At 56.9% G+C, this 25,196-nt stretch overlaps 1 protein-coding gene across 3 annotated transcripts in view; it reads right to left on the reverse strand.

Moving 5' to 3' along the window:
* AHRR (aryl-hydrocarbon receptor repressor) overlaps positions 1–25,196 on the reverse strand; it is an 80,121-nt gene that overhangs the window by 24,245 nt on the left and 30,680 nt on the right. For 2 of the 3 annotated variants that reach the window (XM_044234503.1, XM_044234480.1), the window contains exon 4: positions 20,386–20,489. The exons of the other annotated variant lie outside the window; for it this stretch is intronic. In XM_044234503.1, coding sequence (XP_044090438.1) covers positions 20,386–20,489 — 104 coding nt within the window. The remainder of the gene's footprint in view (positions 1–20,385; positions 20,490–25,196) is intronic. 3 annotated transcript variants of the gene reach the window in all.

Consider the following 25,196-nt stretch of genomic DNA (forward strand, 5'->3'; position numbering starts at 1 on the left):
CTGGAAAATCTCAGAAAGCCAACGGTAAAATAACTCAAAAAAAAAAAAAAGAACTTAAGGAGGCAAGATATAAAATTAAATACATATATTCAATAATCTTTATGTACTTATATTAGAAAAATGACCAAATTAGAGGATGTGATGATAGATCATTTACAAACATCTCAAAGAAGGTCCAAGTACTTCATAAATAAACTTAGCAAGAAATGTGTAAGACCTATGGGAAGAGAACTTTAAAACATCTCGAGACACAAAATTGTATTTGAACAAATGCAAAGACATCCTTTGTTCCTGGGGCTGATTCGGTGCCGTGCAGATGCGTGCTGTGCCCATCTGTAGACGCAGCTCAGTCTGTGCCCCGTGTTTGGAGGGACGGAGCTGAGGCTAAGCACGGGAGGTAAACACACCCTAAGAGCTACAAAACACAGGAGACGTGGGGAGGGAGGGGGCGAGCTCTGGACCACACCGGCTGGCGCTATGCTCCTGGGTCCAGGCAGGGCATGGCTGTCGCAGGGAGTCGAGAAACGGGCCCCAGCTCCAGCAGGAGTGCGGCGTAGGAAGCAGGCATCAGGCCAAACCATTGGACAAACACGGGCTTTTCTTTTCCTTCCTTCCTTCCTTAATTTCTTTCTTTTTTGGAAGATTTTCTTTATTATTTGTGTGAGAGAGAGAATTCGAGAGAGCACAGCAGGGCAGAGGGAGAACCAGGCTCCTTGCCGAGCAGGGAGCCCACTGTGGGGCTCGCTCGATTCCAGGACCCTGGGACCATGCCCCGAGCTGAAGGCCACCACTTCACCAACTGAGCCCCCAGGGACCCCAAAAACAGGCTTTTCAGTAAATGAGGCTGTCAGCCGTTTGTCATTACTGCTTTTTGTCCATCGGTCTGATCAGGGCGGGAGAGCCAGCCACAGGGTAATTTTGTGCCTCCGGTTTACCGAGTAGATGCGCTGACGTGGAGTGCCACCTTACGCCCGTGGCCACCGGGGCTCCTTCTTTCAGGACACAGTCACCAGGCTTCCGTGCAGGGTCTCCTGACCTTGCAGAATTCTCCATCTACCCTCCCCTCCCATGCTCTGCACTGTTCCTGGGGGAACTTGGTGTTTTCTGTTCCTTAGAGATTTTCAGAAATTCACTTGCTGAAACAAGGGGAGCACACACACCCCAAGCCCTAGCTCGGCTCCTGCTTGGCAGTGTGATGTGACTTTGTTCAGAGTAACATCAACCTAACGCACAAACGGCTCCATTCTAGATGCCGCAGGGCGGAGGCTGGGTTCTGGGGAGCTCCCCTGCTCTGTACCTTCATGCTCCCGCACGAATGTAGCTGGACGGCAGAAGGATGGGACGACCATGGAAGGGCCAGAGACCCCCAGTACCATGAACCCTACGGGGCCCGAGCTGCCAGACTCCATGGTGCTGTGGTCCGACCTCTGTCTCACGGAGCCACACAGACCCTGTCCATGGTGAACGTGTCTTCTTCTGGGTGACACCATGTCTTTTCTGTTGGCTCCCTTCTTTGTTTCCGTACAACCAAGTTGTAGATTTTCTGCCTCCTTCCTTTCAAGGCACAAGACAACTGTAGTTTCGGGGGTGTGTTCTCCGTGTTGGGGCTAGAGGTGTGGGAAGCACCTGCTGACCAGATCCTGCGCGCTCTTCCCAAAGACGGTACCGCATGGCCCCCACAGGGTTCCCGAGAGAGCCTTGGGGCAGCTTCATGCAGAGACACACATTCAGCCACTGAAGTATAATTCAAAAAGGGAAAGTCACAGCACTCATGAAAATGCAAAATAAACTCTCACCAAAGGTCTTCCTAAAGAGGGAAGAAGCAAGATTCAAAACCAGTCCAAGAGGCACTGGAGAAGCTAGGTGTTCGCAGGTCGTTAGGATAAGATTTCTGACGCAAAACTACCCTTTCTCAACTGAACCAGGAAGAAGTAGAAAGCCTGAACAGACCCATAACCAGTAAGGAGATTGAAACAGTCATTAAAAATCTCCAAACAAACAAAAGCCCAGGACCAGACGGCTCCCCAGGGGAATTCTACCAAACATTTAAAGAAGAACTAATTCCTATTCTCCTGAAACTGTTCCAAAAAATAGAAATGGAAGGAAAACTTCCAAACTCATTTTATGAGGCTAACATCACCTTGATCCCAAAACCAGACAAGGATCCCATCAAAAAAGAGAGCTATAGACCAATATCCTTGATGAATACAGATGCGAAAATTCTCACCAAAATACTAGCCAATAGGATTCAACAGTACATTAAAAGGATTATTCACCACGACCAAGTGGGATTTATCCCAGGGCTGCAAGGTTGGTTCAACATCCGCAAATCAGTCAATGTGATACAACACATCAATAAAAGAAAGAACAAGAACCATATGATACTCTCAATAGATGCTGAAAAAGCATTTGACAAAGTACAGCATCCCTTCCTGATCAAAACTCTTCAAAGTGTAGGGATAGAGGGCACCTACCTCAATATCATCAAAGCCATCTATGAAAAACCCACCGCAAGTATCATTCTCAATGGAGAAAAACTGAAAGCTTTTCCGCTAAGGTCAGGAACACGGCAGGGATGTCCATTATCACCACTGCTATTCAACACAGTACTAGAAGTCCTAGCCTCAGCAATCAGACAACAAAAGGAAATTAAAGGCCTCCAAATCGGCAAAGAAGAAGTCAAATTATCACTCTTCGCAGATGATATGATACTATATGTGGAAAACCCAAAAGACTCCACTGCAAAACTGCTAGAACTTGTACAGGAATTCAGTAAAGTGTCAGGATATAAAATAATGCACAGAAATCAGTTGCATTTCTCTACACCAACAACAAGACAGAAGAAAGAGAAATTAAGGAGTCAATCCCATTTACAATTGCACCCAAAACTATAAGGTACCTAGGAATAGACCTAATCAAAGAGGCACAGAATCTATACTCAGAAAACTATAAAGTACTCATGAAAGAAATTGAGGAAGACACAAAGAAATGGAAAAATGTTCCATGCTCCTGGATTGGAAGAATAAATATTGTGAAAATGTCTGTGCTACCTAAAGCAATCTACATATTTAATGCAATTCCTATCAAAGTACCATCCATCTTTTTCAAAGAAATGGAAAAAATAATTCTAAAATTTATATGGAACCAGAAAAGACCTTGAATAGCCAAAGGCATATTGAAAAAGAAAGCCAAAGTTGGTGGCATCACAATTCCGGACTTCAAGCTCTATTACAAAGCTGTCATCATCAAGACAGCATGGTATTGGCACAAAAACAGACACATAGATCAATGGAACAGAATAGAGAGCCCAGAAATAGACCCTCAGCTCTATGGTCAACTAATCTTCGACAAAGCAGGAAAGAATGTCCAATGGAAAAAAGACAGCCTCTTCAATAAATGGTGTTGGGAAAATTGGACAGCCACGTGCAGAAAAATGAAATTGGACCATTTCCTTACACCACACACAAAAACAGACTCAAAATGGATGAAGGACCTCAATGTGAGAAAGGAATCCATCCAAATCCTTGAGGAGAACACAGGCAGCAACCTCTTCGACCTCAGCCGCAGCAACATCTTCCTAGGAACATCGCCAAAGGCAAGGGAAACAAGGGCAAAAATGAACTATTGGGACTTCATCAAGATCAAAAGCTTTTGCACAGCAAAGGAAACAGTTAACAAAACCAAAAGACAACTGACAGAATGGGAGAAGATATTTGCAAACGACATATCAGATAAAGGACTAGTGTCCAAAATCTATAAAGAACTTAGCAAACTCAACACCCAAAGAACAAATAATCCAATCAAGAAATGGGCAGAGGACATGAACAGACATTTCTGCAAAGAAGACATCCAGATGGCCAACAGACACATGAAAAAGTGCTCCATATCACTCGGCATCAGGGAAATACAAACCAAAACCACAATGAGATCCCACCTCACACCAGTCAGAATGGCTAAAATCAACAAGTCAGGAAATGACAGATGCTGGCGAGGATGCGGAGAAAGGGGAGCCTCCTACACTGTTGGTGGGAACGCAAGCTGGTGCAACCACTCTGGAAAACAGCATGGAGGTTCCTCAAAATGTTGAAAATAGAACTGCCCTATGACCCAGCAATTGCACTACTGGGTATTTACCCTAAAGATAACAAACGTAGTGATCCGAAGGGGCACGTGCACCCGAATGTTTATAGCAGCAATGTCCACAATAGCCAAACTATGGAAAGAACCTAGATGTCCATCAACAGATGAATGGATAAAGAAGATGTGGTATATATACACAATGGAATACTATGCAGCCATCAAAAGAAATGAAATCTTGCCATTTGCGACAACATGGATGGAACTAGAGCATATCATGCTTAGCGAAATAAGTCAAGCGGAGAAAGACAACTACCATATGATCTCCCTGATATGAGGAAGTGGAGATGCAACATGGGGGCTTAAGTGCGTAGGAGAAGAATGAATGAAACAAGATGGGATTGGGAGGGAGACAAAGCATAAGTGACTCTTTTATTTATTTATTTAAAAAAATTTTTTTTAAGATTTTATTTATTCATTTGACAGATGGAAATCACAAGTAGGCTGAGAGGCAGGCAGAGAGAGAGAGGAGGAAGCAGGCTTCCCGCCGAGCAGAGAGCCCGATGCGGGGCTTGATCCCAGGACCCTGGGACCATGACCTGAGCTGAAGGCAGAGGCCAACCCACTGAGCCACCCAGGTGCCCCCCATAAGTGACTCTTAATCTCACAAAACAAACTGAGGGTTGCTGGGGAGAGGGGGGTTGGGAGAAGGGGGGTGGGGTTATGGACATTGGGGAGGGTATGTGCTTTGGTGAGTGCTGTGAAGTGTGTAAACCTGGCGATTCACAGACCTGTACCCCTGGGGATAAAAATATATGTTTATAAAAAATAAAAAAATAAAAAAAACAACAACTACCCTTTCTGATCACCCTTGAGTGGCGTGGTTCCTCCTGACTTGACGGTTCCAAAGCTGAGGACAATTTTCTGACTAGAGGCGCCAACACCAGGGCAGTGGCTTCAGGACAGGACTCCGAGTTTGTGCTGAGTTTTCGGCCAAGAAATCCCAGCCTCACGCAGCCGTCCAGCCGTGGCCGTGAATTTAAATGGTCCATCTCCTTGCAATGTCCCCCACCCCGGAATCCCACTGTACTTCTGAAGGAGGAAACTGACCTCATACAACATAGGTTTCGGGCAAACTGTCTCCAGGAGTCAGACAAAGTGCTGTCTGTCATTTAATACCCGCGCAGCTGCAGAGAAAGCGTCTGGTCCCCCTGCCCTAACACCTCCGAGTGGTGAAGGCCAAGTCCAGTATTCGCCTGGATCTCACCCTGGGGGGCCAGCTGAGAGCTGTACATGTGCCCTAACCCTGCCCTGCCCCGGTGCCTCTGTTCTGAGACCCACAGTATTTGGCGGGAGCACCTATAAATATTTGGGTTTTGTTTATATCCTTTATCAGAAGTCCTGCCTTCTCTGCCTGAGGCCAAAGAGACATGAAGGCATGTGACGACACTTAGACCAGCTGTCGCCCTGCTGGGTTGGGAGCCTTGCTAAGAGGAAAGAGGGCACCTGTCCCCCACTGTCCAATAGCAGCCAGCCTCCTGGGTGTGATCGGCCTCCCTCCTGCCCCGCGCTCAGCAGGACAGGCAGGGCTGAAGCCTCGGGGACGGGTGCCCATGGTGGCTCCCGGCAGTAGCAGGGAGAAAAGGCTGGTACCCTTCCCATGCAGTGACAGAGACACTGGACAAACCAGGGCAATGTCACTACGGCGGTTCACACTTCACTGATGGCGACAAAGCATCCCGGAGGGGAGTCCCCAACCACGGATGCCCGTGCAGCCCCACCCGTGGGATCTGGACAGACGCGGGTGGGGACACACTGGCGTCCACGGAGGGGCTGTGAGAAGAAGGGCGTCAGTTGTGCTAACAGACCATCAAGGTGAACCTGAGTCATCTGCAGGCCGCGAGGTCAGGTGACATGCACAGTGGGCGCGCAGTGAGACCAATGGCCACACGGTGCCAGCGATGGCGACTCTGGCCAGGCAGCGGGTCCGCGGCGCACGGTCCTCGGCCGCCGCAAACCCCGCAGCAGCGCAGCCAGAAGGGAGGAGGAGCCCGGGTTCAGCTCCCTGCACGGCTCTTCCCAGAGCAGAGGCTGCCGCACAGGACGGAGTCTGCTGGTCACAGCTCAGAGACCAAAGGACAGCTCGAGGCTGGAGCACATCAAATGCCTTCTTAAAAAAGATTTTATGAGATTAGTCACAACCAAAAACAACCTTAATTTTAACTCGCAAGGCAGAAATTTTAAAAAAAGGAAAAGACCATAAGACGCCATTTGCCGCATCATATGGATTCGATCTCACACTGGTTCTCCGCGCCAGAACCGTCACGCCGAAGACTCACATGTGGGGGCCGTCCTTCAAACACGCATCGCCAACGTCTGTTTTCCCCCGGTCTCTCTTTAATCCTCCAAGAGCTGTGTGTTTTTTTTAAGCATGGTACATGGAAAATGAGGTCACTTTTCCAAGTGGAAAAAAGGATTCGGTCCCAAACTGAAGACTGAACTTTTTTTTAATGGAGGAAAAAGATCCCATCTCTGTTCAGTTACTGAAAGTCACGAAACGTGCACCTGCCACTCGGGCAGGGAGCGGGGTCACCGCAGGTGAGGGGTGAGGGCCCCGCCGGACGCAGCTGGCCCCCGCAGCCCCTCTGTGGGGCTAAAGGCAAATGTTTGGAAAACCCGGGACTTCCTTTGGCAAAACTTTGAATATCCTGACCTCGTCCAGTCCCGTGGCAGAAAAAACAGCCAGCAAGTACTTCAAAGATCATTTTGTCAAGGTCACGGCAGAGAAACAAGAATTCTAAAGGGCCCCTCACAGCTCCTCCCTGGAATGAAGGGATGGGGGGGGTCCCCCGAGAGCCGTCGCCACGGTTACGGAGCCACAACAGAAGGCCCAGACGGCCAGGCACTCGTCACGCGAGCCAGCGGGCACCGGGCGGCTGCTGGAGCCACTTCCCTCGCGGCCTCTCCGTGGGGCCCGTGTGCGTGCGAGGCCCGTTCCTGCTCAGGGAGCGGCGTGACCGGCTGTTTACAGAGCCACAAACAGCACACTCAGCCTTGAATCTCTGCCACGGAGCTGCAACGGCGCTGGAAATGGTTCTGGGAAGATGCAGTTGGCCGACCGCGGCAGGACCACAGAGCCAGAGGCAGGTGCGGACCCTCAGGCCCCGGCTCTGGTTAACCCGCGGCCCCTGGGGTCCCCGGGGCCTTCTCCGCCCCAGGAGCCACTTCCCTGAGGCAGACTCCAGGGTAGGGAGGTGCTGGGCCTGGGTGGGGGGGTTCCCGGGCCGACGTGGAAACAAGATCTCTGGAGCCCCTCTGGCCTCGCGGGGCCCGGCACTGGGAGCAGGCAGCGGTGTCGGATGTCGACTTCCCGTCCCTCGTCCCACACGGCTACTTCAAGGACGCTTCAACCGTGTGCTGCCCTTTCAGCTCAGTGGCCTTGGGCAAGTGAAGTGACCTCTCTGGGCCTCGGTCTCCTCAAGTGAGAATCGGGAGCACCCGGCGGGGCGCGTCCCGCCTTCCCCCGCATGGAGCGAGCACAGAACCAACCCCGGCGATTCCTACTCCTAGTCTGGTCACGGTGCAGCCGGAACGCAAGACTCTGGGCCCGACGTGGGATTTTGATACCAGCAACGTTGAAATCATTCCCTAAAGTGAGAACAAAGCCTGTATTTGAGACCTGGGGTCTACTTCCTAAGCACAAAAGTCTTAGTGTGAAGTTTAGTTCCTGAAAAGTCAGGCCAGTGAGGGACAGTCGAGAAGTAAATGCCGTTAGGGACGCCGACAGCCCATCTGGAGGACACAGGCCCTCCTGCGGGGCTCCTGACCATTGGAGGGCTGCACCTGGCTGACCCCCAAAATGTCTGGCCTTGCTTTCTGACCACATCCTGGATGATCAGCCTCAGTCTGGCTATTGCGGGTCACTCCAGACCTTCTGGGTTAGAGCCTGCCTCTGGACAAGTTCTGGACCTTCTCTCCACACGGGGGCAGCTCCACCCCCAGGAGAGCCCGAGCCTGCTTTGTCCCCCGCTCCCTGCCACTTTGAAGCAGCAGGAAAGGGGGTGCTGGGGGCTGGGGTGGCTTGGGGATTCCCCCCCCGAAAACCACTGTCAGGAAGGAGGGCCGCCAGGGCCAACCCTGTAGCCCTGGGGGAGTGCTGGCTGCCTCCTCCTAAGAAGGAGTCGGGGCAAGAGCCTGGGGTGCTGGTGGGCCATCCCCAACACCCCAGGGGTGGGGGGCCCACCAGGTGCTCCAGAGCCCAGGCGACAGGCAGGTCAGGGGCTCAGCTGCTCCCCTGTGAACAAAGGATGATCCAGAATGGCCCAAAGTTCCTCGCAAGTGCCGGCCCTTCTCCCAGAAATGCACCCTTCACATGATGACGCGGTTTGCCGTTTCTCAGTGATCACAGATGAACACACTAAAGCGGCGAAGTGAACAAGGTACATCATGTGGCCCTTTTGTGCGCCTCCTACCAGGCTTCCCTTACAGGGGCTGGCCCGGGACCCTCCCCTTGGCTGGGGAGCTTCTCAGTGGGGGCAGGACCTGCGACACAGGTGTCTAGGCCTAGGAGACCCCCAACAGAGCAGGGTCAAAGGAACGCACTGATCGCTAAGTAGTGAGGGCCACCCGGTGAGCCCAACTCAGCACCTGAGGGAACTCAGGGTCCCGTGGGGGTGGTCAGGAGCCATGGTGGTTGGTGGCACATTCACGGTAGGTGACTGGGGGCTCACAGTGGGATGTCTAGTGTCCATGGTCGATGGTCAGGGATTCACAGTGGAAGGTCAGGGTTCATGGTAGATCATCAGAGGTTAATAGACGGCGGGGTGGGGGGCTCATGGTAGAGAGTCCTAATGATCTAAAGGCCAAAAAGAGGCCAAGCCTGGTCAGGACTCAGACCCCCGATCCAGTCACAGAGATGGGGCCAGGAGCCATGCACTTCTGACCCCATAGGGAGGCCACTGGGTGGGCAGAGGGCACAACCTCTTAGGCCAGGGCAAGACAAGCTTCAGAAACGGCACGAGCCAGTGGGCAGGGCACTCAGGTCAGCCTGGGATGCCTCACACACATCATCAGGCTGGCAGCGGGCCAAGGAGGTGAGGTGGGGGACTTGCCTTCCTGGCCTGAGGCCTCTGTTGAACCTGAAAGAAATTGCAAGGGCCCCAGAAGACTGGGTGCAGCAGGTACAACAGAAGATAACCAAAGGCAGATTCCTCAGAGCAGAAAGACCAAAGCAGGAGCCTGGGAACCAGGAGGGCGGACCTCTGGAGGGTCGCAGCATCCATGGCCTGTCACCAGTCACGGGTCCTCAGAAACACACCAGCACGTCCCTATTCCCTGCACTCCCATCCTTCAGAAGTCGGGACAGAGCGGGTCGCAGGATGCCCCTCCTGAAGCCAGTCGGCCTCAGCAGGTTGGGGGTGGGGAGTGGCCCCTGCACTTGCTCCTGACCAGGGAGTTAGGCCCCAACCCCAAGGCCCCTCTGTGCAAGTCCAGTCCTCTCTCGGTGGGCTGGGACTCGCCCTCCCCCACGCCTACACTGTCCCCCTGTGCCCGACAGCCCTGCCCTGTCCTCGAGGTGGATCCCTGCTGCGCCCCCCTTTCTGTCTCAGGCAGCCCCAAGTTTTGGTCATGGCTTGGCTGGGGTTTTGTGTCTGCTCTTCTCAGCCTGTGTGCCTGGGACTGGTCTCTTCATTCGGCTGAGTACCATGCGGACGAGCCACCGAAGGTGACAGGCTCCGGCCAGTTTTGTCTCATGAGGTCCAGTGGGAAGTTGGGTTTCTACGTGTTTCTTTAGAAGAGCCACAGTCTGAAGGTGGGAAGTCTCTGTGCTTGTTGTACTCTAGGGTCCTGACAACTGGCCCCGAAACCATACCAGTGCTGCTCTTGGCTCCCTGCTCCCCGCTCCAGGCCCCCCAGAAAGGGCCCCGCAGGAGTCTCCATCCCCAGGCCCAGGAGAGCCTGGGAACCGCTGGGACCCCTCCCGAGGATCCTGGGGCGGCCCACAGCTCAGCCCACTGGACGCAACCAGCCCGCATCCACGTTCCCTCCCCCCAGTTTGTCCCATCAAACATGGACTGGGGCTTCCTGGCCCGCACCGGCTCTGGCTCCTCCTCCCCCAAATCAGGCCCGGGAGGATAACGGGAAGAGCCCATGAAAGTTATCCGGGGCTGGAGAGGGAAGGGGAAGTGGGGGCTGGGGCGTGGGGGGGGCAGCCAGAGAACGGCGGGAGGAGGAAGTCTTGTTCTGCTGCTGCCCAGGGGTCGCCAGCCCCGGCGGGAGACAGGACCGTCTGTGCGCGCCTGCAGGAGGCAGGCTCGGGAAGAGACCCGGGGCCGAAAATCCCAGGTCGGAGAGATCAGCCGAGGAGCAAGGACGCACAAGGACGCTGGGGCGACTGCCGCTCCCACGACACGTCCGGTAGCGAGACGAAGGCCAGGCGGGCACGACCTTAGAGCCTGTCAGAACCGGCCCGGCGCCCCAGGCTCACGGCCGGCCCCTGGGTTTCAGAGGACCGCCGTCGGCCTGGGGCTGCGTGCGCCTGCCCGCCGCCCAGCACGGCTGCCTCACAGCCCCGCGTGAATCCCCGAGCGGAGCCTCTACGGCCACAGGTCTCCACAGCGGACGCAGGCGGGGCAGTACCCGATCTCGGGTGTGCAGAGACGCTGCTTCCCCTGCTGCTGGGGCCGCACACTTGCTCTTCTCGGCCTCCCTCTCTGAGCAGGCAGGCGTGGGGTCCCCTGGGGAAGACAACACCTTCTTCCCTCACCGGCAGGCGCTTTCCCGTGGCCTTCCAGCCTCCAGCCTCCCACGTGAGGCCCAGACCCTGAGGCTCAGCGCTTTCCCTGAAATCTGCTCCTTCCCTCTGGGAGCACCTGGGAAGTTCTCACTGCCACGGGGTAGGGGGTGGCGGAGCTGGAACTCCAGAAAGGCGAACACCCTGGTCCTTTCTGTCCACTCTGCTGGCCGTGCAGGAGGACCTTCGGGCCGGAAACCCAGCCCTCGGTTCTGGGAAACCCTCCTGGATGGTTTCCGCCCCCGATCTTTCTGGAATTGGAGCGTGTGGGCCTCTTGGGGCCTATGCTCTGTACCTAGCTTCCTTTCCCTCTCAGAGAAGTGAAGTGACCCTTCAGCATCAAGCCGGGGTCTTCCCACGGTTCCTAAGTTTGCTCTCATGCTTTCAGTTCTTGAGCTTTCCCAAAACCTCTGATTATTCCCTTTCGTGGCACCTGTTTTCCTTTCATGGCGCTGGGAGGAGATACCCGCCATCAGCCGGTTGGTTGGTTTCCCTGAGCTGCCTTCCCTCCTGGGAAGGGTCTGCGCCCCTCCCGTGTGCTGGAGGTTAGGAATGGGTGGGGACAGCCCCCAGGAAGCCCCACAGCCACGACGGAGCCACGAGCTCTGGTGGGGACAAGCCTGATGTGGGCATCTTTGGGTCTGTCCGGGCTGTCGGGCTCCACAGAGGCACTGGGCCCGTCCTCGCGCTGTGGGCCGAGGTTGGGTCAGCAGCTGGCCTGCGGTACCATCACCCACCCCGGCCATGCCCCGGATCCCAACCCTGCAGCGTGGGAGGGGCTGGCGGCTCTACCCCCCTGGCCGCAGGGCCACGTGCCCGCGCGGAGTCCCTCTCGGACCCGGGCACCCCGGCGCTGGCTGTGCTCTGTGTCTAGCCTGCAGTCGTGTCGGTGAAAAGTGGCCTAGGGGCCCACCCCGTCACCGCTGTCCCAAATGATTTCCACAGTTGTTCCCGAGGACTTTGCGGAATTATGGAGGAACCACCGACTCCTTGATTCATAGCTTTTCCCTTGAAACTCCGCCAGGGAGGCTGCTCTGCCCGAGACCCACTCATGCCCCCCGCGGCCGTCTCGCCCGCCTCTCGTGCTCTGACCCTGCTCGGCCGGCCTTCCCTTGGAAGTGTCGGAGGCTTGGGGCCTTTCGTCCTCCACTTTCCGACGGGGCTGCGACTGACCTTCTCCATGAAAGGCTGGGGGAGGTCCTCTACGATGCCGGTTTCACCACGAGCACCAGGGTCCTTCCGGCACTCGGCCCCACGAGCCACAGCACCCTCCCGCCTCCTTCCTGTTTCGGTCCGGCCAGCGGGGATGGAGGGCCTCTGTGACGGTGCCCCCGAGTCTGACACACGACACCCCAGCCAGCCAGCTCCAAAGGCACTGGGGCTGGAAGCAAGGCCTGGAAATGCTCTGTGGGTGTAGAGTGAGCCGAGCCAGGCCTCCGGCTCAGACAGCAGCCCTTCACCAGTGAGCCCACAGGGCCACCCGGATGCCAGCTTGGGGGGAGGCCCACAGAGAGAGGTGGGGGCCAGTTCCAGCTCTGCCTTTGCTGGTACGTGGCAGGGGGTAACCTAGAGAAGCTCTCTTTGCCTCCATTTCCCCATCTGTAAAACCATCACAATGACAGCATCTGCCTCTCCAGGCTACTGAGGACCGGGTGAGTCCCCCTGGTCCGGAACCGCCCCAGCACCCGGGGGGCCGAGCTCTGGCGTCAGGAGCAGGTCAGCACCGGGACCCTGGAGGTGAGGAAGCCTGAGTTTCTACCCCAGCCTGTGCTCTAGCCTAAGGCTCCTGCCCTGCAACGTGGACAGGTGTATGAGGCTCAATAGCGGCCCCCAAAGTCACATGCGCTTGGAACCTGGGACAGTGACCTGATTTGAGAAGGAATCTTGGCGGCTGTGGTTGCACTAAGCTGAGGTCACTCTGGATTAGGGTGGCCCCACACCCACAGGACGGGTGTCCTTCTGCAGGCACAGAAACACAGGGAGGACCGGCTATCGGCAGACGGGGGGATGGGAAACACTCTCCCCGAAAGCCACCCGAAGGGACCCACCCGCCCACGCCAGGCTTTTGGCGCAGTGACACTGATTTCGGGCTCCTGGGGTCCACAGCTGTGACAAGGACAGTTCCAGGTCTGAGCCGCGTTCAACAACATGGACTTGTGCTGCTGTCACCAATGCCCACGGCCCAGGCCGTTGCTGTCCTCTGGAGCTAGAGGCCAGGGGTGCGGAGGTCAACGCCCCCGCCCCATGCCCTCTCTGAGGACAGACCACCCTCCACTGACCGACAAGCTCGACCGGCAGGCGAGCAGGCGTGCGTGTGTGCAAGTGCCCGAGGGAAAGCTGCCCCCCGGGACGGTCAGGGCCGGGGTCCTCGGTCCCCTGACTGGGTCCATGCACAGAACTACCACAGGGCCGTGGAGGCTAAGCTCCGAGAGCAACGGGGGCGGGGGGTGGCATTCTAGCCTCAGGACCAGGAAGAGGGTCCCAGGAGGGAGCAGGTGTGGGGGAGGGAGCCCCAGCCTCTGTGTGTGACCTGCGCGGTCCTTGCTCAGTCCGGGGGGTGCGTGCGGAACAGACCCAGGAAGGCAGGGCGGGGGCTCTGGGAGGGGCTGCGCCAGGAAGCAGGGCCCGGCCCCGCGGTGCCCATGAGGGGACCCCAGCCGCGAGGGCAAGGCACTCTCTGGGACAGATGTCGCTGGCTGAGCCCGCGCCCCACGGCCGCTGCCACCCTGGCAGGGAAGCTGAGCGCCACCCGAGGGGGTGAGAGCTCAGGCCCCCCCGGAGGACGTCCGGGGCTCCCCTCGCCGCCGAACAAACCGCGGCCCGCCTCGTGGCTGGAAACCACGCGCTTCCCGTACATCACCGCGCACGAGTTAGCAAGGGACGGACGGACGGACGTGCCAGCAAACAGCAGTGGGAAGCCGGCTGCCTGGGTTAGGTCGGACGAAGGAGAACCCCGGGCGAGGGACACGGCCAGGCACAAAGAGGCGCTTTACGTGTCGCGTGGAGAAGGTCAGTTCGCGACGAGAGCACGGGGACCCCGGACGCGTGCGTCCCCCACAGCAGCGCTGCGGCCGCGGAGGCAACGCTGACAGAGCGGAGAGGAAAAGGACAAGACCCCACGACGGCACCAGAAGACGCTAACGCTCGTCTCTCAGGCTGAGACAGACAGAAAGCCGACAAGGACATAGAAGACGTGAACCCTGCCCACCACCTGATGTCCCTGGGGTTTACAGAGCACCCCACCCAGGGACAGAGGTCAAGTGGGGGCCTGCTTTCTGGCTCATGGATGGCTTTTCACTAACCCCACAGGGCAGAAGGGGCAAGAGAGCTCTCTGGGGTCCCTCTTCTGAGGCGTGAGTCCTGTCCATGACGCGCCACCCCCATGACCTAAGCCCCCCCAAAGCCCCCCTCCTAACACCGTCACACGGGGCTTTCGGTCTAATACGAATTTAAACTATGTTACTTGGGCAGGGGAGGAAGGCAAACATTCTGTCCATAGCAACAACCAATGAAACCAACAGCTGTGTCTTTGAAAAACATCTGTAAAATGAAGAAACCTCTAACCTAAGAAGAAAATGGGTCACAAATTACCAACAGAACCAGAAAGGAGACAAAGCTGACAGGACAACATGCGAAAACCTGGACAGCTGTGTGCCCGCAGGTTCGGTAACGCAGAGGACATGGACCGACTCCCTGGGAGACGCAAACGGCGAAAATTCAGAGCAGAACAGATGACTCAACCGTCCCACAGTGACTAAAGCAGTTGAATCCATTGTTTGAAATCTTCTGACAAAGGGGGCATCTGGGCGGTTCAGTTGGTCGAGCTCCCGTCCTGATCTCAGGGCCTTGGCATCAAGCCCGAGTTGGGATCCACACTCAGTGGGGGGGTCTGCTTGAGCTTCTCCCTCTCCCTCCCCTGCCCCTCCCCCATGGCTCAAGCACACACACTCTCTCTCTCTCCACTCCTTCCCTGCGATCTAACAAAAAAACCCCAATATTCCCCAATAAACTGGTGAGTTCTAACAAACATTTCAGGGAAAATAACAGAAGAGGAGGAAGCACTCTCAAGGAACTTCCTTCTGAACCAAAGACACTACAATGAAGCTACAAAAATAGTTCTCATGAACACAAACACAAAAATCCCCACAAAATACAACCAAATTTTATCCAGCAACAAATAAATAAGACCTATCCTAAGCTAGCAAGTTTGGGCCAATGTTGGAAAATGGATCAATGTCGCTATAATCTCAACAGACTGGAGGAAAAAAGCCTTGATTGTGTATGTCAAAGGATGCAGACGAAGCATCTGACACTTAATTCCCGTTGGTCATAAGAACTCTCTGAAAACAGGGACGAGAGGGAAATTTCTTAATCTGATATAAGGCATGTACCAAAAACAGGACAAACAAAACCTGAAAAACAAATCTAAGCTAATACTTACCACTGAAAGCCTCCAGGTTTCCCCTCACAACCGGGAACAAGCCTGACAGACATGTTCCCTCTCCTCCTCTATGGCGGTCAGGGAGCCCCGGAAGAGCGGTAAGACAAGAAAAATAAAGTGTGTAGACTGAACAAGTAGATAAAAACTGTCTCTATTTTCAGACAACATGAAAATCTATGTTAAGAATTCCCACAGAATCTACCAAAAAAACCCACAAAAAACAAAACTCTGAGGACTACTAATGAATTCAGCAAGTTCACAGCTACAAAGTCAACCTAGAAAAATAAGTCATTTCTATGGTGTTCTATTTCTAGATAGTAATGGATTTCTATATAATATTGGAATATAGTATTTCCATATAATAATGAAACTGAAATTAAGAAAAGTTCTGGTATAATAGCAATGGAGACAGAAAACACTTAGGTCTAACCCTAACGATATATGCAATCTCCCTGCCACACATGACAGACAGGGAGGAAAGCAGCAAGACACCGAATGGTGTGCCCATGCACTAGGGTTAGCACTGGCAGGTGTCGGTTCTTCCCAATCTGACCTACTGATTTAACATAATCCCAGCCCAGATCCTGGCAGTAACTTTTGTAGGTAGCAACAAGCTAACTCTAAAATTTTATATGGAAAACCAGAGAAAGCTAGAAAACCCAAGACCATTCCTAAAAAAGAACACAAATTGGAAAAGTCACACTACCCAATTTCAAGACATGTTGTACAGCTGCTGTGACCGAGGCAGGCTGGTGCCTGTTCGTGAAAGATCATGCACACAGTCAACAGCAGAAGAGAGTCCAAAAACAGACTCACAAAACTAGAGCAAACACAAAGATATTAACATGCAAAACAAGTATATCTCAGCCCAAACCTTAGCCCAAACCTCACACCATGAGCCCAAAATTAACTTAAAAGGAGCCATAAACCTGAAGGTAAAAACAGGAAACTATAAAACTTTGGAGGCAAACATAAAATAAATAAATAATATTTAAACATAAAATAAAAATCTCTTCAGCCTAGATAAAGCATTCTCAAATGTGATACCAATACAACGATCTATTTAAAAAAATCGATAAATTGGGCTTTGTCAAAATTAGGTACATTCATTCTCTGCAAGACGCTGTCAAGATAATGAAAAGACAAGGCAGACTAGAAGCAATTACAACTCATACATTCAACAAAGATCGTGTGTCCAGAATACACAAAGAAGTCCAAGTCAAAAGTAAGGAAGCAAATAGTCTGATTTTTTAAGTGGGCAAATATCTGCACAGAATGCGTACAAAGGGCCGGCCTTGGCGGCAAGTGAGCTCACGAGAAGGTGCTCGGCATCGCTGGTCACGAGGGTGCGGACACTCCCGTCCACACTTACCACAAAACCCAGCAACCTCACACGTGGGTGTTACCTGAACAAAATCCAAACCCAGCTCACAGAGAAACCTGCATGTGTGTTTGTTACAGCTTTATTTGTGACACCAAATCCTGGAAACTCAATCATTCCGCCCTAGTTAGAGGACAAGTACACTGAGCGGTGAGCACGCCACGGAGTGACAAAAACCAACCGTGCTCCCTGCCGCCACGGGGCTGAGTCACTGCTGCCTGAGTTCCCTGTTGAAGGAAGCCACCCCAGGAGTCCTGAGCATGGCAGCAGGAGAAGGCCACAAGGGCTGAAGAGCATGGTGTGGTGGCTGGGGAGCCGCCCGTGGGTACCCTGGGGAAAACTGGGCCCAATGGAATTGCTGTGTGTCTTCATTATGATGGTGGCCACCCCACACCCGCAATAAGAACAGATTTCAGCATGCGTGAACTTACAGGCAAGTGTTAGAAAATGTACCCTTGGTATGCTTGACTTGGTATACTAGCGCCAGGCGGCCAGAAGTCCACAGTTCCCAGTAGCCCTGCATGTCCACACTGAACACTACAGCCCATCCTAGAAGTGGGACTAGAAACCCAGGACGTTGCTATTTGCGACCTAATGTGTATGTTTCCAGAACCTGCCTATCCCATCCCACACCTCCCATCTCCCCCTGCCCCGTGCCTTGACCAAGACACTGGCTTCTTGAGGGGCCACGAGCCCAAGAGGACTAACCATGGACAAAGAAACACCAGGCCCTGGCCCAACCCCAACAGAGACCCTGGGCCCCCAACAGCTCCAAATCTTGTCTTTTTCATCTAAAAACAGCAGACATCAGACCACAGGCCTTTTGAATCTTATGAATTTATGATGACTGCCATAAATCTCTCATTCTTCCGGTTTGTCTCTAAGAGACTGAAGATTGGAAAGAAGAGCTGGATTTTCTTGTTTCTTTTCTCTTTCTTTGTGGCTGGATTTGTTTGTTTTGCTGTTAGGGAATATTTTTAAACTTCAAAAAGATTCTCTAATTCTCAAGTTGGACCCCACAATAGAAATGCGGTGAGGAGAACACTCGCTGTACAACCTAGCTCATTTCCAACCCAGGGGAACTTCCAGAAACTTCTGTGGTCACAGAGAGTATGCTACAAGAGGCGGCAGAAGGAGACTTCAGTCTACAGGATGGAGGGGGGTGGGGGGCCAGTGGAAGAGCCCCTGTGCTCGGGCAAACTGACCTGCAGCCTTGGGTCCTGTCCCAGAGGGTCACTCCCTAGACCCGCACACCCTAGGCCAGAGGCAGGTCTGGGGCAAGGCACCGCCCTTCCTGCCCTCCCAGCTCTGAGGGAGATGCTGTGCTCCCTCAGGCACAGGCCTGGCCACTTCCTGGGCTTCAGCTGGACTAGGACCTCAGTGTCCCCTCCACGTCCTGAGGCCCTCGGGGAGACCCAGTCCTTGTGCGGAGGGTAGGACAGCTGCTGGGGACCCACAGAGGGCCAGAGGGTGGCAGTGTGGACATGAGCGTGCAGACACAGCAGTCCCCTGGGCTCCAACAGGAGATCGGGGTGCTGTGGGCTCACGCTCCCATATTTGCAGTCGGGACAAAGTTTAAAGATTTCATGTTTAAGATTTTATCTGAATTCTGAACATGAATTAGAAAAAGAGCAATGCCCGTCATCTTTCACCAGGAATAAAACTCAAGCCTGCACAATGCTTTCCAGCCCCAAGCTTACCAGCACGGACAGAAAAATCCAACTTTAGAGGAAAAATCAATATCTAAGAATCTGATTCAGAAAAACATGATAAATAATGAAGTAAGAAAATATATCTCCTATGGAAACCACAATATTTCTAAAAGCTCCTGTGTTGCCAGCAGCCATGCTCTGCTCCAGACGGCACTGATCCCTGCAGGGGCTCTAAGAGGGGGTGTCCAGGCACCCACCATACCGAAGTTTCATGGAGATTAAACTTAAGTATGTACTTCCTCATTTTTTTTTTTAAAGGAAATGACTTACAAGCTTGATCTTCATGAGAACAATCACGTCAGCAGGGTTGAAGGCCTTGGGGGAGGTGGAAGGTATGTGGGGTTCTGGGGCTCCCTGGGGGACCACTGGGGGCCATGGGGGGTCATGGGAGCCATGGAGAGTCACAGAAAATCATGGGGTCATGGAAAATCAGGGGTCGTGGGGTTCCGTCGGGGACCATGGGGGCTCATAAAGGGTCATGGTGGCCATAGGGGTAAGGGGGGGCCCTGTGGGGACTGTGGGGAGTCACGGGTTATGGTGGGCAGGTGGGAAGCCCCAGATTCTAGGCACAAGCCTCTCTGGCTCCCCTCCGGTCAGCACAGACGTTTTCCATCTGCCCATCTGTCAGTGGCAGATAGTCGCGCCCTGGACTGTGCCCTCCCTTCAGGTGAGGCCAAGTGAAGTCATCTGAGGCTGAGGGCCCTAGGGGCACATGCCCGCCACCGTACCCCTCGCGGCAAACACCGGAGCAGCCAGGAGCTCACGCACAGACCGTGGGAAGCTGCTGACGTGGTCGGGGACAGTATCGAGGTGGCAGGTGGATGGAAGGACATGAGCAAGAAGCAGGAGGGGCGAGCCTGGGGACAGTCTTGGTCCCGTCGCCCATGAGGGGTGCCGGTATCCTGTGCAGAGGACACGGTGAACAGCAAACCACTGAGATCGTCCCCATGCTGAAGGTGCCAGCACGGCAGCCCGGCCACAGGCTGGAGGCCGAGGAGCCGGGGCTCCCCCACAGGACCCACAGGTCACCCTGGCTGCCGCAGGACAGCTGGGGGTCAGGCAGGACCCAAGCGAGGCTGCTGCCAGCACCCAGGAAAGAGCCTGATTGGCTCCAAGCAGACTCAAGGTCATCAGTGTGAAAGGCGCCAATGAGGCACCATTTCTGCCCCTCGGTGCGTCGGCCTGACAGACCGGTGGGCACGCGCTGCCGAGGACACTCACCGGGGGAGACAGAACCACCCGCCACACAGGGCTGGACGCGAGGACGGGGCGCAAGGGTCCCGAGAGGCACGCAGGGGACATGGGGCCCGGCCCCTCAGGGACCGCTGGGGAGGCGTGGGCTCGGGGGCTCCTGAGCAGCTGGTTATGGGCCGCCTGGGTCCTCCAGGCCCTCCTGAGATGGGGCGAACCCAGGCCCCGGGCTCCAGACTGTAGGTGTCGGCAGCGAGCCCCACTCCGCGCACAATGACCTGAACCAGCCCGGAGAGCTCTGCCTCGCCGGCCCAGCTCACCGGAGAAACCGGGCCCCGGCGCTCCCTGGCCCCACGCGAGGCAGGCCTCGTGACAGGGTCGGGAAGGGCACAGCCCTTCACCGGGGTCGGAGGCCCCATCTTGGGGAAAAGGCCGCCCTGGGCCACGGATGTCCCGGGATGAGACCAATACATGGACCAGCGAGGCACCCCTGCTGGGTCCTGGGGGCTCGGCGTGCCGTCCGCTGTCCGTGTAGCCAGCTCAGCTGGTAACAGGTTCTTCCACGGACAAGTGAAAAGAGAACCTGGTGCGGGAAACGATTTTCAGGCTAGAGACACGTGGACCAAGGTCACCCCTGTTTTCTCTGTCCTGAGCCGCCGGACCCCACCCGGGCGCCTGTGCCTGACCTCCATGGCTTCCAGGGCCATCCTGGAGCTCCGTCCAGAAACACTTCTCCTTCACTGTCGGCGCTCCAACCGGCCGGGGCCGGGGCGGCACGGTGGGGGCTCACCTGCAGCAGCAGCCTTCCCTCCAGCACGGCGGGCCTCGCGCGGGGACTGCGGTCTTCGGGTGCAGGGACACTGGCTGCTGGCTGCCGCGGGCCCTTCTGGACAGCTGCCGGAGAAGAACCAAGCGAGGCCGTCAGCACCCTTCCTGCGCCCCGACCTGCTGACCTCCTTGTGTTTCCCGGCTGCCGCCTTCTGCAGGCGAAGCCACGCTCCTCAGCTGACCCGGGCTGTCCTCGACAGGTCGCCCCGGGGCAGCCTGTCCTCCTGTTGGGGGGCAGCTGAGGGGAGCACCAGCGTCATAATCAGGAGATCAGGCCTTCAGGGCTGGGGCTGACCCCGGGGACCCCACCCCCATTCGGCTCCCCAGAAACTGCTCAGAGTCCCGTCCTGCTTAGGGACCCCCCCACCTGTCCCCGGGGTCCTCAAAGCCCCTCTCTGGAGACCCAAGCTCCAGCAGGTTCCCTAACTCAGCACTGCTGGTCTACATGACTTGGACCACCCTTGAGGGTCCCGCAAGACCTCATCACACCTCCAGCTCCCCCAGCCCCTCCCTGCCACCCCCCACCTGGTGTGGGGCAGCCCACCTGGCACGGGCTTCCCAGCTGGGACAGGAAGCCCCAGGAAGGCTGGCCTGGCGCGACTCAGGAGCCCCCAGGTTGACAGTTTCCGGGTCCCCTGACTCCCACGCACAATGCAGCCTTATCTCCGCCACGGGGTGAAGAGCTCGGACACACAGACACGCAGGTCACACAGACAGATGTCAGCCCTATCCCAGCTCACCAGCCCCTGTTGTGGGGTCCCCCTGGGCCCGAGCAATTACGGGGGCTCCCCTGGGGTAGGGAAAGGGGCCTGGAGCCTCCGTGGAGGGCCTCCCAGCTGCCCTCACGTGCTTCCCACACCAGAGCTGCAGGGGACGTCGGTGCAACTTAGGGTCCAAGGGCCGCACACAAGGCCCCCAGAGCTCTGGGACTGCAGGCCCCCGATGCGTGCCTCTCACACCCAGGTGAGAAGACCCATCTAATGCCCTCGGCCCACGGCTGCCGGAGACCCCCAGCCCTCAGCCACACCAGCCGCGTGGCTGGCCCGGCAGCCCTGTGCGCCCAGGTGCAAGCGTGTTGTCCACCCAGTGTCCAAAGGGGCAAAGGGGCAGATGCAGGGAGGCGGCCTTCAGGACAGCCCCACAGGCGGCAGCCACATCGTGGGCTCCGGTCTCCAGCATCCCCATCCTGCCCTCTCCGAGGCCAGCCGGCTATCAACTCCCTCCCCTCCCCACAGCTGATAAGCACTAGAGCTTTGTTCCCCGCATTAAACATTCCCAGAAATGAACCCATTTCCATGGTCGGAAAGTGGGGTATCTGGGGGATGTGAACGGTCACACCTGGGCTCCCCGGGCAAGTGTGCAGAGATGGCGGGTGCACAGGCAGCCCAGGTCTCTCCCTGCAACGGAAACCCCTGGCAGCCAGCAAGGCCCCCACACCCTTGTCTCCAAGGCAGCAAAGCACTGAGTTGTGAGGTGCAGGGACTGTCCGAGACCTACTCCCTTTGTGCTGCGGACAGTGAGCCCACACAGCCCTGCCCCCAGCACCCAGGAGCAGAAGACCGACTCTGGAGAAGCCAGCGCTGCCGTGTCCCCCCAAAGGGAACCCCAGAGATGGGGGTGAGCCTCTGCCAGGGACCACACATGACCCCATGTGCTCAAAGGCCAAGAAAGCCAACAGAGGGAGAACAGAGGTCCCAGCCCTTCCGACCCCTGCCACAACCCCTAGATGACGTCACTGGAGCCAGGCCCGGCTTCCCAGACCACCCAGAGGGGCTGTCCTGCCGCCACACCAGGGAGGCCACAGCTCCCCGCCAGGGCAGAGCCGGCGCAGCACCTGGGGCAGATCTGGGCCTCAGTGAAGGTGGGACAGGGACAGGACCCCCACCTCAGGGCCCCCGGCCTCCCCCCCCACACCCAGGCTGCCAAGCCTCCCGCAAAGCAAACTCCCCTGCAGGTTCCTTCCACCTCAGCTCACCTCCTCAGAGCAGCTCCCTGCCCCCAGCCTGCCCCAAATGGCCTCAGATTAAGGGACCAGAGGTGAGGGGTTGGGCTAACACTTGCCTTCCTACTCTTTTCCCCTGAAGACCCTGTGGGGACTGAGGATTCCCACAGCTGTGAGGCTGGGGTGGAGGGAGCCCCAGCACATGAGGGGGGTGCTGTGGGATGCTCACCCCCGAACACAGTCACTGGGCTAGGCCCCATCCCATGCCCACTAGAGGCACAGTGCGGGGCCACCCCCGGTTCTCTCCCCTCCCCACCATGTCCCTGATCAAGGACACCAGGCCTCCAGCATATGCGCCCCCACCTAGGGGGCCCCCCAACCTCTCCCCTCCCCACCACGTCCTGCACAAGGACACCAGCCCCCGGCGCGGCGTGTCCCCCCATCTGGGCACCCCCACTTCCCCTCCTCCGCAGCCACATCCCGGCGGGGCACGCCCGGCGGGGCCTCCTCTGGGCTCTTGTCACGCGATCTGCACTGCAGTGACAGCCACCTGGACCCCGGCCAGGGCCTCGCGTGCGAGCAGAGACGCCAGCGCTCCCCACCCCCAGGCCTGTGGCAAGACAGAAAGAAACCGAATGCGGAGCTGCAGCCGGGGGTGGGGGCCAGCGTTCCCCGAAGTCCCTGCGAGCTGACAGCATCTGCCCCTCACTTCCCACCCCCCCACCCGGTCCAGGGGCCCTCTGGGAACTGAGCCAGGGTAGCGACCTCCCATGGGTGTTAGGGTCCCGGCCAGCGCCCCGCCATCCCCCTCATCTGTGAACGCCCCGCATTCACAGACGGCCTGGCAGCTCCGCGGGGGGCGGCCTCGGGGGACGGGGGCAGTGAGCAGGCTGTGGCCGTCCCTCCGACCCCCCAGCTCCACTCTGCCCTGGATTGGCCTTTCTCTCCTGGGTCCTTCTTTCTTTCTCCCCTGGGACCCCACGTTTCACCTGTTGGCCTGAGCTGGGCCTGAAAGGGGGCTTGGGCTGTGGACAGGGTCTGCCCGTGCCCCCCGGAGGCCTCTGCAGACAGACCCCAGCCCCCCTGCTGGGTGTGCCCTGGGAGGTCCCCACAGGGGTCCCACCCCATGCCCGGCCCACCACCCGGTCCCTGTCAGCCCTGCATGGGCCCCTGATCGCCCAGAGTGAAGGGTCAAGAAGAGGGGCTCTCGGCGAATGGGTGAGGGTACAGGGTGTCTTTCTGGGGAGCCGGTGGAAGTGTGGGCAGGGGTTGCCATGGGCCCCGCAAAGGCTTGTCGAGGAGGGAAGTCCAGGGAGGAGAAGCGCGCCAGGGCCGAGGGTGTAAGAGCCCCCAGGGACCAGCCGGGGGTCAGGAGGCCCATCCGTGCCCAGGGACCCGTGGCCCTCGGGAGCCTCTGACGCTCTCCTGCTCACAGAAAGAGGCCGGGCTGCGGGCGCTGGCTCCCACCAGACCACAACCCACCGGCCCCACCCGTGGGCAGCCAGGCCTCCTACCCTGCCTGGACTCTGGAGAGCAGCTGGAGATCCTCCGGAGTCCAGCTTTCAGCACAGGGAGCTCAGGGCCACACGGAGCTCAGGGCCACACGGCAGGGAGCGGGGCACGGGCCCAGCCCCCCACTCCCAGAAACGCATGGACTCCCTGAGGCTCACAGCTTGGCTTGAATCCTGACGGAAGCAGCGCTGCTCTGTCCTCCAAGTTCCTCCCCAACCCTGAGCCCCCGAGGACCCCAGCGCGTCTCACTTCAACCATCTCTTACATCCCTGAGAAAGTCCATTTGGGGCAGAGAGAATTGGACACATGTGGGGCCAGTGGCCGTTCTTGGATACACACAGGTGGGAAGCAGGGCGAGCTTAAGAAGAAAGGGGCCGCTTCCCTTTAAGGCTTGGACGGGGTCTGCCTGCACCTGGCCAGCCCCCACCAGCACACCCCCCACCTCGCTAAGAGACCTCCATTTCCCTCACACGTGGGACATTTCCCTCACAGCGTGGGCCCAACCACGTGCCCCTGGGGCCCAGCGTTCCTCCACAGGGCCTGCTCTGAGGTTGTGGTCCTGGGGCTGGCCAGTGAGAGATGCCAAGTGTTCTTGGTGGAGAAGCTCGGAGACTCCGCTACCTCTGCCTCTGGACAGCTGTGATGCTGAGAAGGTGGCAGCCACTTTGTTCCCAGCTCGGGGGAAGCCGAGTCCTTGGCAGACAGGACAGGTGCTCGAGGACGGAAGGGACACTGAATGTGGGAGGCAGGAAGTTGTCTAGGGGTTGGGGCTGGACTCCTGCCACCCAGGTGATGGAGAGAAAAGCCAGGGGCCCCGCTGGAGGCTGGACTGAAACCCCAGTTCTGGCCACAAGCAGGTCCTGCGTGGGCAGGTCCATGTCCACAGACCAGCTGAATGGAGCACATGCCTGGTAAAGCCTGGCCCTACTTTAGGGTCGAGCCAAGGGTCCTGGGGCTCTGTGCTGTGTGCCGACTCTCGTGCTCTGGGTGGCACCCACGGCACGTCTCATCTGGGTCGTCTCCTCCTCCAGCCTGGTCTAGCGTCGTGCCGCCCCAGGCCCTGCCGGTCAGAGCCGACCTCCAGCCTTGCCTGCGCGTACCTATGGAGGCAGATGGTGGGACCTCAGCTCTGCTCTTCCCCATGCTATGCCCAGAGGTCAGGGGCAGAGGGAAAGCAAGGGAGCTCGAAGCCGTGAGAAGCAGGGGTGCCCTCCTATTTCTAGCTACGTCTCATCAGAAGCTAACTTCCGTCCAGGCCCCTCGGGAGGCGTGCTTAGCCGAGGGAGCAGACTACTTAGAGCAGAGGCCCCAAGAGCCAC

Source organism: Neovison vison, chromosome 1, assembly GCF_020171115.1.
Source record: "Neovison vison isolate M4711 chromosome 1, ASM_NN_V1, whole genome shotgun sequence".
NCBI classification, from domain to species: Eukaryota; Metazoa; Chordata; class Mammalia; order Carnivora; family Mustelidae; genus Neogale; species Neogale vison.